The sequence below is a fragment of the Arachis hypogaea genome, chromosome 15 (genome assembly GCF_003086295.3).
Source record: "Arachis hypogaea cultivar Tifrunner chromosome 15, arahy.Tifrunner.gnm2.J5K5, whole genome shotgun sequence".
Taxonomy (NCBI): Eukaryota; Viridiplantae; Streptophyta; class Magnoliopsida; order Fabales; family Fabaceae; genus Arachis; species Arachis hypogaea.
The window spans coordinates 10,553,187-10,569,458 of record NC_092050.1 but is presented as its reverse complement, the minus strand read 5'-3'; the positions used below and the strand labels follow the sequence as shown (position 1 = coordinate 10,569,458).

Sequence of the window (16,272 nt, the reverse complement as noted above, 5' to 3'; positions counted from 1 at the left end):
AATACAACTAGTTTATACTAAAATATTGTCTTAATATTTTCATTGATTAGCTATGTTATTCAAACCAGTTATGTAGCGTTTTTTATGTATATTCTTAACTGGTTCTTGAAGGAAAAAAGTTAACACAATAAATATGAAGATCTTAATGGCAACAAAGAAAAAGGCTGTCCAAGAAAAAAGGTAAGGCATGTAGGATATTTTATTTCATCCCACTTTTCATTCCTTTCTATCTTTCCATTGCATTTAATTATGATCAACTCCACTCCATCCTTATATTAGTAAAAGCTTCAAATCTAGATTAAGCATCTTAAATCCATTGTAATATACATAGAGATTCAATCACAACCAGGATTTCAAAGTGAAATCAAGTTTAAATTGTCAACAAGCAGTACACGTATAACCTGATAAAAATTGTAATTTGAACATCAAAATTGATGTCCCATATACATATTTGTTTTGTAGAAGTAGTAGTAATAATAATACCGTATATCTCTCTACAAACACAAACATATATATCATACGTACTATCTCGTATTATTTTGAGTTCCAGCAGCAGCAACATCTCTATGACTTTTTCTGGTGAAAACCATCTCCATTTCTTCCAAGGCCTTACCCTTGGTCTCAGGCATCAAGAAAAAGAAGAACAACCAAGCCACTATAGATATTCCAGAAAACATGAAAAACGCTCCCCCTATAGTAATGGCCTTGTAGATCGAAATAAAGCTCATAGAAACCGTAGCATTCATCACTCTATTCACCGCAACACCAATACTGGCCCCTTGGGCCCTCAGTCTCAAGGGAAATATCTCTGAGCTATAGACCCACGTCACAGGCCCAAGCCCAATGTTAAAGAACGCAACAAAGGTGTAAGTAGCAACTATGCTTAGTGTCAAACCCCACGCGAGCCTCTGCTCGGGGGATCCCTCCACCATTGTTAAGCTGAACCCTAACACCGCAAGCGCACAAACCATGCCGCCGAGGCTTACCAGCAAGAGCTTCCTCCTCCCAACTCTGTCAAGCAAGAACGACGCTATCACCAAGAAAGTAATCTTCGTGAGTCCAACCCCGATCGTCGCTAGTAGAAGATGCTCCTTGCTCGTAACACCGGCTTTCCTGAAGATTCTTGGACTGTATAACATAACCGCCTCGATCCCAGTGGCGTGTTCGAAGAAGTGAATCCCAACCGCCGTAATGAGCATCCACCGAACCGGAGGAGAAGGATGCAACAACAACTCTTTCCAAACGCTTTTGCCATTTTGGTTTTCCTTAGCTGCTAAAGAGTTATTTTCATCACCAATACCTGCTGCGAGCTGTTAGGTACCAGACAAATGACACAGCAAAATATAGAGATGAAAAATTAGAAATTTGTATAAAATATGGAAACAATTGAATAACTTTCTTTGAGAATTACTACTTCTCTCTCTCACAAGGAGACTACAATAACACTCTCTCTTGACAAAAGGAGAACACACTTCTCTCTATATATATAGAAGAAAACTACTCAAAGAAATATTATGTTATTCTCTTTGGATGACTTGATTGAAATGAATTAAAGAAAAACTCAATTTATAGGTGAGTCTCTTCAATATGAACCATCCATCAATTAGAGGTATATAATTCTTTTCTTTTTCAACCATTAAAATCCTAAGGTTATAAACTAGGATTGTTTATTACCTTTCATTTTATTTAGTTATTATTTATTTATTTATTTATTTTCTAAAATTAGCTTTACTAATTTTCACAATCTCCCACTTAAAGCTAATTTTGATAAATTTTCAAAATTCATGTTGCTTATGTATTCCATAGGCCGTATGAGGATCTACACCATTCAAACTTTTCTGTGTTGATTGGTTTTGTCATGGCATCTGCTAGGTTGTCTTTAGTGTGAATCTTCTGCATATCAATACTTCCTTCTTCTACTACTTCCCGAACAAAGTGATATTGTACTCCAATGTGTTTTGTTCTTGAATGAAAGGCAGGATTCCTTGCAATGTGCAAGGCACTCTGACTGTCACAATACACAGAAATCTTCTGTTGTTTGTGCCCGAGTTCTTCTATCAACCTTTGGATCCAAATAGCTTCCTTGCATGCTTGTGTAGCTGCCATATATTTAGCTTCTGTAGTAGATAAAGCTACAACAGTCTGTAATTTAGATAGCCAGCTCACAGCTCCTCCTGCAAGTGTAAACACATAGCCTGTAGTAGATTTTCGTTTATCAAGATCACCTGCAAAGTCTGAGTCGACATATCCATTGACAATGAATTCTGATCCTCCAAACATAATGCAACATTTGAGGTTCCTTTGATGTATCTCAAGATCCTCTTAACAACATTCCAATGCTCTTTACCCGGATCTGCCATAAATCGACTTACCACCGCAACTGCTTGAGCAATATCTGGCCTTGTACAGATCATGGCATACATAAGGCTTCCCACCGCTGATGCATACGGTACTCGAGACATTTCCATCCTCTCTGCTTCACTACTAGGGCACATACTTGAGGATAATTTGAAATTCATAGGAAGTGGGGTTGAAATTGGCTTACATTCTTGCATATTGAAGCGTTGCAATATTTTCTTCAAATAATTCTTTTGCGATAGCCAAATCTTCCTATCTTTTTTGTCTCGGTGAATTTGCATCCCTAAAATCTTGTTTGCTGGTCCCAAGTCTTTCATATCAAACTCCCTAGCCAACTGTGCCTTCAATTCTTGGATTTGATCTTTGTTGGGACCTACCACCAACATGTCATCCACATACAACAGTAGAATGATGAAATCATTATCACCAGACCTCTTGTAATAAGTACAATGATCTGAACTAAGTCTGTTGTATCCAAGGCTAATAATGAAAGAATCAAATCTCTTGTACCAACACCTTGGCGCCTGCTTTAGACCGTACAGAGATTTAGTTAACCTGCAAACCAAGTTTTCTTTTCCTTGTTCTTCAAAACCTTCTGGTTGGAGCATATATATCTCTTCTTCAAGTTCTCCATGAAGAAAAGCAGTCTTTACATCTAATTGCTCTAGATGTAAATCAAATGCAGCACACATAGCCAAAACTACTCTAATAGTAGTTAGTCTCACCACCGGAGAAAATATTTCATTGAAGTCAATACCTTCTTTCTGAGCATATCCCTTGACAACCAATCTCGCACGATATCGTTCCACCTGATCATTACTATCTCGTTTGATCTTGTAAACCCATTTGTTACCAATGGCTTTCCGACCTGCTGGAAGTTCAACAAGCTTCCAGGTATGGTTCCTATATAATGCCTCAATTTCTTCTTGCATTGCTGTCATCCACATAGAAGCGTCTGGATTGCGCATAGCCTCCATAAAAGTTGTTGGCTCTCCATCTTCTGTCAAAAGACAATATGCATCATGGTTTGTCAAAACATAATTTGAGTGCCATGATGGTGTTCTTCTTTGTCGAGTGGATCGACGAACTTCTATGTCATTAGCCTCTGCTTCTTGTTCTTCGTGCTGTGGTTCTGCTTCAGAAAGATCACCTTCTCTGCATTTTTCATCTATTTGAACAGTGGTTATCTCTTTAATAGTGCTGTCATTTTCTTGTTCTTTTTGCAATTCATCTTCTGCAAATATCACATCTCTACTGACAACTACCTTGCGGGCAGTGGGATCCCACAGGCGATACCCCTTAACACCGTCAGCATAACCCAAGAATATACATTTTCTAGACTTTGGGTCTAGCTTTGTTCTTTCTTGGGAATTGTACATCACGTACACAGGACAACCAAATATATGTAAAGAAGAATAATTAGGTGGCTTACCTTGCCACATCTCCATTGGTGTCTTTAACCCAATTGCAGTTGATGGTGACCGATTTATCACATAACAGGCAGTTTTAACAGCTTCTGCCCAAAAAGACTTGGCTAAACCTGCAGTTTGCAACATAGCTCGTGCTCTTTCTAGGAGAGTCCTATTCATTCGCTCTGCTACACCATTTTGCTGAGGCGTATATGCAACTGTGAATTGTCGTTGAATACCTGCTTGCTTGCAAAATGTTAGAAAATCGCCATCGACATATTCTCCTCCATTATCTGTCCTTAAACACTTGATCTTCTTTCCAGATTCAAGTTCTAACTTTGCTTTAAACTCTTTGAACATCGCAAACACGTCTGACTTCTTCTTGATCGGGAACACCCATAGCCTCCTAGAGTAATCATCAATAAATGATACAAGATATTTTGCTCCTCCTAGGGACATCTCCGGCGATTCCCACACATCAGAATGAATCAACTCCAATATGTGCTTGCTCCGAGCAGTTGATCTACCAAACGTCAATCTATGTTGTTTGCTTGTAACGCAGTGCTTACAAAACGGTAAGTTTACCGATTTGAGCCCGGGAATGAGATTACGTTCTACAAGAATCTTCAAACCTCGTTCTGACATGTGGCCTAGTTTGCAATGCCATATCATCGTCATTTCTTCTTGGCTTGTTGAAGCAACTGATGCCTCTGCTTCTTGCAAAGTATCTCCCACAAGCATATATAGATTTGCTGCAATCTTTTCTGCTTTTATTACCACAAGAGCTCCTTTAACAACTTTCAAGATCCCACCTTCAATATGGGTCTTGCAGCCAAGTTCATCCAGTTGCCCAATCGACAACAAGTTCTTCTTCAAGCCCTTCACATGTCTTACCCCTTGAAGTGAACGAATAGAACCATCAAACATTTTTATTTTGACAGTACCTATTCCAACAATTTCTAAGGCATGATCGTTTCCCATAAACACAGATCCTTCTAAGACAGGTTCATATGTACAAAACCAATCACGATGAGGAGTCATGTGCCATGTTGCTCCTGAATCAACAATCCAAACATCAGTGAGCTGTTTGCTGCCTTTAGAACCAATTGTTGCTTCGCCATACAGGATTTCTCCATCATCAGAGGTACTCGCAACACATCCTTGAGAACTTGATCCTTCTGTAACCTTCTCTATACTCTTCTTATTCCAACAATCTTTCTTGAAGTGCCCTCTCTTACCACAATTGTAGCATTTGATCTGCTTCTTACTTTGTGACTTTGGTCTACTTTGACTCCCACTGGAACCACGCTCCATTGATCTTCCTCTTGTCATCAACAAAGCCTCTGCTTGTTTTGAGCTCTCTAATCTATCTTCCTTATTCTTGCGCCTAGATTCTTCTTCAAGAATCGCAGCAGCCATGTCATCAAAAGAAAGATAATCAGTCAAAACATTATTAGTTAAGTTAATGATTAGCTGATCATATGAATCTGGTAGACTTTGAAGTAAGAGCTCTGCACGTTCATTTTCCACTATGGTATATTCCAACGATGAGAGTTGGGAAAATAGCGTATTTAGATTGTTGATGTGATCCGTTGCCGATGTGGACTCACTCATTCGAAGAGTATAAAGTCTTCTCTTCAAGAATATCTTGTTGTGAAGTGACTTGACTTCATATAATTTTGTGAGAGCATCCCAAATTTCCTTTGCTGTCTTTTTCTCTGCTACACTTGATAAAACTGAGTCAGCTAGTGCCAAGTGTAAGTTTGCAACAGCATTGTTGTCCATCTCCTTCCATTTTTCATCTGTAATTCCAGTGGGTCTACCTTCAATTGCTGTCACGCAATTGTCTTTTCTCATAATGGCTTTTATCTTCAATTTCCATATGGAAAAATTACTCCCACTGAATTTTGGAATTTCATATTTTGCTGTCATTTTTTTTTTTAGACGGTAACTCGCAGCGGAAAAAAAAATCTTAATCAGCAACCTTTGGCTCTGATACCACTGTTAGGTACCAGACAAATGACACAGCAAAATATAGAGATGAAAAATTAGAAATTTGTATAAAATATGGAAACAATTGAATAACTTTCTTTGAGAATTACTACTTCTCTCTCTCACAAGGAGACTACAATAACACTCTCTCTTGACAAAAGGAGAACACACTTCTCTCTATATATATAGAAGAAAACTACTCAAAGAAATATTATGTTATTCTCTTTGGATGACTTGATTGAAATGAATTAAAGAAAAACTCAATTTATAGGTGAGTCTCTTCAATATGAACCATCCATCAATTAGAGGTATATAATTCTTTTCTTTTTCAACCATTAAAATCCTAAGGTTATAAACTAGGGTTGTTTATTACCTTTCATTTTATTTAGTTATTATTTATTTATTTATTTATTTTCTAAAATTAGCTTTACTAATTTTCACACGAGCTTTATATCATTGAACCGATTCTCTGCTTCTTGTTCGGTGTTCGAAATTTTCAGCAGAACTTTCTTTGCCTTTGGTAGATGGCCACGCATCACAAGCCACCTTGGGGATTCTGGCATGAAGAGAATCCCTATAGCTAAGGCGAGTGAAGGAACTGCGGCTACACCAAGCATCAATCTCCAACCAAGCTTCAATGGCAAGAATTTCCCGAATACGTAGTTTAGTATGTAGCCAAGTAAGATTCCGATACCGATGCAAAGTTCGGGGAGGGAGGTTAGAAGGCCGCGGGATTTGGCGGAGGAGATTTCTGCAGAGTAAACGGGTGCTATCATGAGTGCGAAACCCACGCCAACGCCGGCGACGCACCTTCCAGTCATTAAAATTGCGTAGTTTGGGCCGTAGCCCATGAGGATTGCACCAAGCATGAAGAGGATGGAGGCCATGGAGATTGTATAGCGTCGACCAACGTAATCGGAGATTCTTCCGGCGGCTAAGGAGCCAACCAATGCGCATATGTTGAGGATTCCGGCGAGGACTTCCTGTTGTGTGTCGCTGATTCCGAGTTCTTCTTTGATGAAAATCATGGCTCCACTCATAACACCCGTATCTGAATTCAGCTCATGCAATGCATGCGTTTATTAGCAAATTAATATTGAAATGTAATTTCCAAACACAAGAATATTAAAAAGAGCAATGCTAGGGCAGCAACATTTGTGATTGGTAGCTATCAACTAGCCATCAATGATGATTTGATGGTGTGAGATTGATGTGAGATTTCATCCAATAACTCATATTTTTCTGCTGGTTACATGCTGGCCAAAATGCAATAAAATTGCTGGTCTCCTAGACTTTTCCTATTAAAAATAAACTACATACTAGTATATATTTTTACACAAATCATTAATTGTCAGATTAAATTATTAACATATAAAATATACTTTAAAAATAAATTAAATAATATATTTATATATAAATACATACCGTATAATTTAGTGACTATTTTCTTTGCATGCACATAACATTTTTATTCTAGTTTATATTCACATATTAATGTTACTAATTAGAAAAAAATTGTATAAAAATATAAAATTTAAATTATTAATGCATTTATTATTTATTTCTTTTATTGATAATAATAATAATCTTAATATTTGTCTTTAGTTAACTCATATAATGTTTTACTTAAAAAAAAACAAAATAGATAATAAAATTGAAATCTAAGAAAAAGAAAATAAAATAAAAAGTAAAAAATAGTTAAAAGATAATTTTTATTGTGATAAGTATAGATAAAGTTAAAGAGTATGATTTAATATTTATAATTTAAGTCTAAATAAATGGTGAGATTAATCTTAAGTTGTATTTGGTGAAAATAGTATATTGACAAAAAATACAAAATATTTGTACTATGAATTTATTTACTATAATTTATCAAGCTAATCAAAATATAGTTTCAAATATTATTACTAACGTTTTAACAGCACGTTGTTGGCCACTTTTTGTTTTATTTTTTAGATATTAGTATAATTTATGATGTTAAAATATTAAAATTAAATTATAAGTTAAACTTAGAGACATCAAAATAGATCAAGATGCATAAATTATTGAAAGTATATAAACGCACTATATATATAGCTTAGTTTGTGTTGGAGAGAGAATAATATAGCGAAATCTAAATATATTAAAACAACAAAGGGTTGAGAAAGAGTGAGAGAATTGAAGTGATGCTTACCATAACCAAATATGATGGACACCATGGAAGCAACCACAGCACAAGCCAAAGCATATTTGTTGAACTGGCCTTCGTCTCCACCACCACCCCGCTCCATCTTAAATTCTTAATTATCAGAGATCAGATCTCTCTGCCTGGGCTATCTACTTTTCCAATAATTGCAATTATGTATATGATATGATCTTTGAGGATCGGCAAGCCAGCTGCATATATCACCACCCTTAATCCTCACACGTTTATATAGATATAAAGTAGAAGAGAACGAACAAGAAGATCAGAAGAAAAAGATTGCAGTGAGCAGTGAAAAGCTCATGTATGGTGGGTCCCAAATTTATAGAGATAGTCATGGATGATGTTACATTATTTATACTAATGTAATTACACGAGATACGAATTATGGGTTAAAAGAACAGAAAAAACAGAAAAAAGGAAAACTTGAAATTCATCCACATTAGGTGAATTAGTGTAGAGAGAAAGTGGAAAGATTGGGATAGGATTCCGTCAATATCGACGTCATTGTAACTGTCATCATATTCGTGGCTCTGCCACACTCCAATTTACCTTTCAAACCGTTTCCCTAATATGTGGAAAACTTTTAATATATACCTAATAAATAAGTAAAAATAAATGCCTAATTGTCAAAAAAAAAAAACATGCCTAATAAGTAGTTACTAGATGATAATATTTTGGATTATTGCTGTTGGATAAGGTTTCTTAATTATCCGTGAACACTATCTGACCTGAATATTGGTATGATCCTTGTTGGCAATTCGGTATGGCTGTCGGATAGTAAGCTAATTAAGGATCTTTGAACGTCAAGCTAAGCTCAGCCACACGAAAAATCGTTAATTGACCTAATAATAATAATAATAATAATAATAATAATAATAATAATAATAATAATAATAATGTACAAGATTATTTTAGTATGGATTGTGAGGTGGATTGGAACTTATCGATGGGAATGGTGGCTAAATTGTATGATTGAAACAATGGCATAATACTTGTAAAGATACTCTAACACTCAAGTTAGAATGAATCTAGAGATAAGTGGTGAGTAGAATGAGTGACGTATCTAAGGGGACTTAGGATTCCCATTTATACAAGTGATGGTGATTATCTTATCTTATTTTATTTGGCTAAGATAAAAAAGACATTTAAATTTAAATGTTAGTTAGAAACTCTAATAGATCCATTTTGATCCTTCTAAAAAAAAAAGTGATCCGATTCGATATTTCAAGTTCAGAGGCTGTTCCAGATAAAGATCCAAAAATCGGATCTCTAACAAATAATAATAATAATAATAATAATAATAATAATAATAATAATAATAATAATAATAATAATAAAACCATTTCTCAAATTGATAGATATCACTATTTGACACTTATATATATATATAACTACTAACTTAGTTATATATATAGAATATATATTAAAATAGTATATATAATTTTGATGTATGGTATATGAAATAATGTTTAAGTATATTTAATTATATAATATCATGTCAATAAAAAAATTTATTTTTTATATATAAAATTTTTATGCATAATTAATATAAAATAATTTTACAAGTATATTTATTATATTATATAATATCATATCAATAAAAATAATTGTCAAGAAGCAATAGCTCAAATGACATAGTCTTCTCATATTCAATTAAGAAGTTGTGGGTTCAAGTCTCCATATCTTCGGTAAAAAAAAATCAATAAAAATAATTATTTTTTATATTGATCGTATGAATAATTATTCAAAAAATTGAATGTGGTTATATATATATATATATATAAATTTTTAGAAAGAACATATCATTTTTTATTTACCTCTTAGTATAGTATAATCATTTATAAGATCTTTTAAAGGAGGAAATATTGGCCGGGAATTGAATAGACATACATATCTGATTTGTATTTGATTTGGATGTTGTCTTTGGGACTTTTTATTTTAATAAATAAAATAAATATAATAATTATCGAAATAAATAATTTAAAAATTATTTATCGAAATAAATCTCTTTTTTTTATCTCATTTACACTGTAAATGAGATAATTTTGTACGTATTTCGTTTACAGTATAAACGAGATGTATGTAATTTTTTTATTTTTGTATATTGTGTAAATGAGATATATAACTTTATACATAATTAAATATAATTTTTAAAAATAATAAAAAATATTAATACTTTTAATTTGACCAAACCTTTAAAAATGAAATATTTCAAATAATAGAAAAGATAAACTGTCCATCTTAAATAATAGGGAGGATGGACGGTCCATTTATCACGTTAACACGTTTACTCTGAAGACACATAAGTGCACTGTTAAATTGTTCACTATTAATATTTTTTAAATTTTTATGTACAAAAACGAAATTTTTATGCACTCTCATGTAACAAACAAAATTTCAAATTTTTAAACAAAATAATTAAATATAATTTTTGAATTTTAAAATTTTAAATTTAAATTTACAAATTTTGTTTGTTGTATGGGAGTACATAAAAATTTCGTTTGTATACATAAAAAATTAAAATATAATTTAAATAACATTAATAATGAATAATTTAGCAGTACACTTATGTGTCTTTAAAGTAAACGTATTAACGTAATAAATAGACCGTCCATCCTCCTTATTATTTAAGATGGATAAGATGGACAATTTATCTTTCTTATTATTTGAATCATTTCATGCGTGGTGGGTCCCAAATTTATTGAGATAGTCATGGATGATGTTACATTATTTATACTAATGCAATCACACTATGAGTTAAAAGAACAGAAAAAAACGGAAACTCAGAATTTATTCGCACTAGGTGAATTAGGGTATAGAGAAAGTGGAAAGATTGGGATGGAATTCCGAAAACGTCGACGTGTAACTGTCCCGTCGTCATATTCGTGGTTCTGCTACACTCCAATTTACCTTTCAAACCGTTTCCTCCATTATATGTGGAAAACTGCTGTAAAAGTAATGGATGGTACTTGCAAAGATACTCTAATACTTAAGTTAAAATGAGTCTAAGAGATAAGAGGTGAGTGAAATGCGTGAGAATGAGATTTAGGACTTCCTTTTATAGATTATCTTATTTGGCTAAGATAAGAAAGACATTTAAATTTAAATATTGGTTAGAAACTTTAGTGGGCCGATTTTGGTCCTTCTAAAAGAAAAAGGCAATCCGATCCGATATTTCAACCTCGGAGGCTGTTTTAGATAAAGATCCGAAGGTCGGATCTGTAACAAATAATAATAATAATAATAATAAAATCATTTATCAAATTGATAGATATTACTATTTGACTCTATATATATATATATATATATATATATAATTAACTACAACTTAGTTATATATATAGAATATATATTAAAATAATATATAATTTTGATGTATTGTATATAAAGTAATGTTTAAGTATATTTAATTATATAATATCATGGTAATAAAAAATTATTTTTTATATATAAAATTTTTATGCACAATTAATATAAAATAATTTTACTAGTATATTTATTATTTAATATCATATCAATAAAAATAATTATTTTTTATATTGACAGTATGAATAATTATTTAAAAAATTGAATGTGGTTAAATAATTATATAAAATATTTTAATACATCAAAATTCATATATATATTATTTTAGAAAGAACATATCATTTTTTATTTACCTCTAAGCATAGTATAATCATTTGTAAGATCCTTTCAAGGAGGGAATATTGGCCGGGAATTGAATAGTCATACATATTTGATTTGGATGTCGAGTTTTTGGAATTTTTTATTTTAATAAATAAAATAAATATAATAATTATCGAAATAAATAATTTAAAAAATATTTATCGAAATAAATAACTTTTTTTATTTTGTTTACACTGTAAATGAGATAATTTTGTACGTATTTCGTTTACAGTATAAACGAGATATATGTAATTTTTTAATTTTTGTATATTGTGTAAATGAGATATATACCTTTATACATAATTAAATATAATTTTTAAAAATAATAAAAAATATTAATACTTTTAATTTGACCAAACTTTCCCAAATGAAATATTTCAAATAATAGAAAAGATAAACCATCCATCTTAAATAATAGGAAGAATGAACGGTCCATTTCACGTTAACACGTTTACTGTGAAAGCACATAAGTGCACTGTTAAATTGTTCACTATTAATATTTTTTAAATTATATTTTAAATTTTGATGCACACAAACGAAATTTTTATGTACTCCCATATAACAAACAAAATTTCAAATTTTTAAACGAAATAATTAAATATAATTTTTGAATTTTGAAATTTCAAATTTAAATTTACAAATTTCGTTTGTTGTATTGGAGTACATAAAAATTTCGTACTTACTCCCGTGCAACAAACGAAATTTTGTAAATTTAAAATTTGAAATTTTAAAATTCAAAAATTATATTTAATTATTTCGTTTAAAAATTTAAAATTTTGTTTGTTATATGGAAATACATATAAATTTCGTTTGTATACATAAAAAATTAAAATATAATTTAAATAACATTAAAAGTGAATAATTTAACAGTACACTTATGTGCCTTTAAAGTAAACGTATTAACGTAATAAATGGACCGTCCATCCTCCTTATTATTTAAGACGGATAAGATGGACAATTTATCTTTCTTATTATTTGAAACATTTCATGCGTGGTGGGTCCCAAATTTATAGAGATAGTCATGAATGATGTTACATTATTTATACTAATGCAATCACACTATGAGTTAAAAGAACAGAAAAAATGAAAACTCATAATTTATTCGCACTAGGTGAATTAGGATATAGAGAAAGTGGAAAGATTGGGATGGAATTCCGTCAACGTCGACGTGTAACTGTCCCGTCGTCATATTCGTGGTTCTGCCACACTCCAATTTACCTTTCAAACCGTTTCCTTCATTATATGTGGAAAATTTTTAATGGTGCTGTAACGTAATGGATGGTACTTGCAAAGATACTCTAATACTTAAGTTAAAATGAGTCTAAGAAATAAGAGGTGAGTGAAATGCGTGAGAGTGGGATTTAAGACTTCCTTTTATAGATTATCTTATTTGGCTAAGATAATAAAGACAATTAAATTTAAATGTTTGTTAGAAGCTTTAGTGGGCCGATTTTGGTCCTTCTAAAAGAAAAAGCAATCCGATTCGATATTTCAACCTCGGAGGCTGTTCTAGATAAAGATCCCAAGGTCGGATCTATAACAAATAATAATAATAATAAAATCATTTCTCAAATTGATAGATATTACTATTTGACTATATATATATATATATATATATATATATATATATATATATATATATATATATATATATAATTAACTACAACTTAGTTATATATATAGAATATATATTAAAATAATATATAATTTTGATGTATTGTATATAAAGTAATGTTTAATATATTTAATTATATAATATCATGCAATAAAAATATTATTTTTTATATATAAAATTTTTATGCACAATTAATATAAAATAATTTTACTAGAATATTTATTATTTAATATCATATCAATAAAAATAATTATTTTTTATATTGACCGTGTTCATACCCTGGCCCAATAATAAAGGTCCAGGATTCAAGCAAAAAGGTCCAACCCAAAGGGTTGGTCCTCACCCAGTACCAGCCTTCATCCCCAGAAGTCGGTACTGAACACGACCTGCTCCAAAGAAGTCGGATACGAGGGTTAGCTGGCAGATAACACTCATTCGAATGAGTAACTGTCCCTAGAAACTCTCTAACCACTTCATAGAGCCATATCTTAACCTCCCTAAGATATGGGAACGGTTATCCACCTAAAAAGGTGGCACTACTTCAGCGGTGGTTATTGGTTCACCACTATAAATACACTGACACCATTCAGGTATCTCTAAGTCCCAATACTCTCTAACCTGCTCACACTCTTGCTAACTTAGGCATCGGAGTATCTTTGCAGGTACCACCCCCCATTCTCTCACACGTACAAGTCGGACGGAGGAACACCGAGTAACAGATCCACTCGAAAGCCACCTCCTTCTTACGTTTGGGCCAACCAACGCCATCCAGCCCATTAATCTCCGGTTACCCACCGTAACATTGGCGCCGTTGCCGGGGACCCGAGAGATCAACCAGTGATGGCGGATAGATCCCATGAAGAGGGTCATGTGGAGACAGATTCTGAACAAGAGAATCTGAACACTGGAAACAATGAGGCAGACCAGACCCTTCACCAGGAAGCCAATGATCAACACAGGGAAGGCACCTCCGGAATCAAAAACCCGAAGGTAAATTCCTCGGAGGGGTGCGAATCAGAAAAAGAAGGACCATCCCACGCAATTGAGCTCATGGGATTAGTCCACAGTCGCCTCGAGCAGCTAGAACAGGAACGGGAACGACAAAAGGAAACCGAAAAGAACCTAAAAGAGGAGATGGAGCGACGAAAAGAGTTAGAAAGAAAACTCTTAAAGTTAGAATCCTCCCTCAAAGGTCAGAACTCCCACAACGGTAGAGAAGATTCGCCCTTAGGGGAGAAAGATCCTTTTAGCGAGGACATAATGAGGGCAAAAGTTCCGAGAAACTTTAGAAGCCCCGATATGGACCTTTACGACGGAACCACTGATCCAAAGCATCATCTGAGCAACTTTAAAAGTCGGATGTATCTGGCTGACGCTTCTGACGCTACGCGATGCAAAGCTTTTCCGACAACCTTGTCAAAAGCAGCGATGAAGTGGTTCGACAGCCTCCCTCCGAGGTCAATTACCAGTTTTGAAGACCTCTCAAGAAAGTTCTTGATGAGGTTCTCCATCCAGAAAGACAAAGTAAAACATGCACCAAGTCTCCTGGGAATAAAACAGGAGGTCGGGGAGTCCTTACGGGCCTATATGGAAAGGTTCAACAAAGCATGTTTGGAGATTCAAGACTTGCCCACCGAAGCAGTCATCATGGGGCTAGTCAATGGTCTTAGAGAAGGTCCCTTCTCACAGTCCATATCAAAAAGACACCCCACCTCTGCATGAAATTCCCAACCTCAGCGGGGATAGCAACGGTGAGGGGAGATCAGAAGTTGGCAAGGAAATACTACAATGAAAGCCTAAACCTGAGGAGAAAAGGCAAAGAAGTTCACACAATAGAGCTCGGTGGAGCAAGGATTAAAGAAGAGCTGCGACCACGACCCGGAGGAAAAACCGAGGAGATTCAGGTCGGAGAAGAGGAAGGAAAAAACACTCACATAGAAACCAACCTGGGGGAAACCCTAAGACAAGAATTGACTAAGCTCCTAAGAGATAATTCCGATCTCTTCGCCTGGAAGGCCTCCGACATGCCTGGGATAGATCCAGAACTCATGTCCCACAAGCTCTCGGTCTACTCGGGATCTCGACCTGTACAACAACGAAGACGCAAGCTCGGCCCAGAGCGAGCTCTAATAGTAGAGGAGCAAGTACAAGCGCTCCTAGAAGCCGGTTTCATCAGAGAAGTCAAGTATCCAACATGGCTAGCCAATGTAGTGCTAGTCAAAAAATAAAATGGTAAATGGAGAATGTGCGTCGACTATACCGACTTAAATAAGGCATGTCCCAAGGACCCTTATCCACTACCAAGCATTGACGCCCTAGTAGACTCTATCTCGGGGTATCAATACTTGTCGTTCATGGACGCCTACTCAGGGTATAACCAAATCCCGATGTATGAACCAGACCAGGAAAAAACATCATTCATCACGCCCAGAGCTAACTTTTGCTACGTGGTCATGCCATTTGGATTGAAAAATGCAGGGGCCACATATCAGAGGCTGATGAATAAGGTGTTTGTCCCTCACCTAGGGAGCTTAATGGAAGTGTACGTCGATGATATGCTGGTAAAGACCAAGAAAGAAGTCGACCTCTTGTCTGACCTTTCACAAGTCTTTGACACCATAAGGTTGCACGGGATGAGACTAAATCCTGCAAAGTGCGCCTTCGCGGTGGAGGCAGAAAAATTTCTAGGATTCATGCTAACACAAAGAGGGATCAAAGCCAATCCCGACAAGTGTAGAGCTATCCTAGAAATGAGAAGCCCGACTTGTTTGAGAGAGGTCCAACAGATGAATGGCCGACTAGCAGCTCTCTCCAGATTTTTGGCAGGATCAGCACTAAGATCCTTTCCACTGTTCTCCCTATTGAGAAAGGGACACCAGTTTGAATGGACTCCCGAATGCGAGGAGGCGTTCCAGGAATTCAAAAAGTTTTTGAGCCAACCTCCTATTTTGACCCGACCTGTAGCCGGAAAAGACCTCGTCCTATACCTATCCGTGGCAAACAAGGCTGTCTCAGCAGCCTTGATAAGAGAAGACGAGGACGGTCAA

The 16,272-nt window shown here is 34.3% G+C and overlaps 1 protein-coding gene across 1 annotated transcript; it reads right to left on the bottom strand.

Annotated features, from left to right (window-relative positions):
• Window positions 1–298: 298 nt before the first annotated feature.
• On the bottom strand, window positions 299–8,576 carry LOC112749089 (probable polyol transporter 3). Its single transcript, XM_025797355.3, has 3 exons — window positions 7,933–8,576; window positions 6,203–6,810; window positions 299–1,310 (listed from the first exon to the last, which is right to left on the bottom strand). The coding sequence occupies exons 1-3, from the start codon at window positions 8,027–8,029 to the stop codon at window positions 525–527; spliced, it is 1,491 nt and encodes a 496-aa protein (XP_025653140.1). The 5' UTR covers window positions 8,030–8,576; the 3' UTR covers window positions 299–524.
• Between the last annotated feature and the right edge of the window lie 7,696 nt (window positions 8,577–16,272).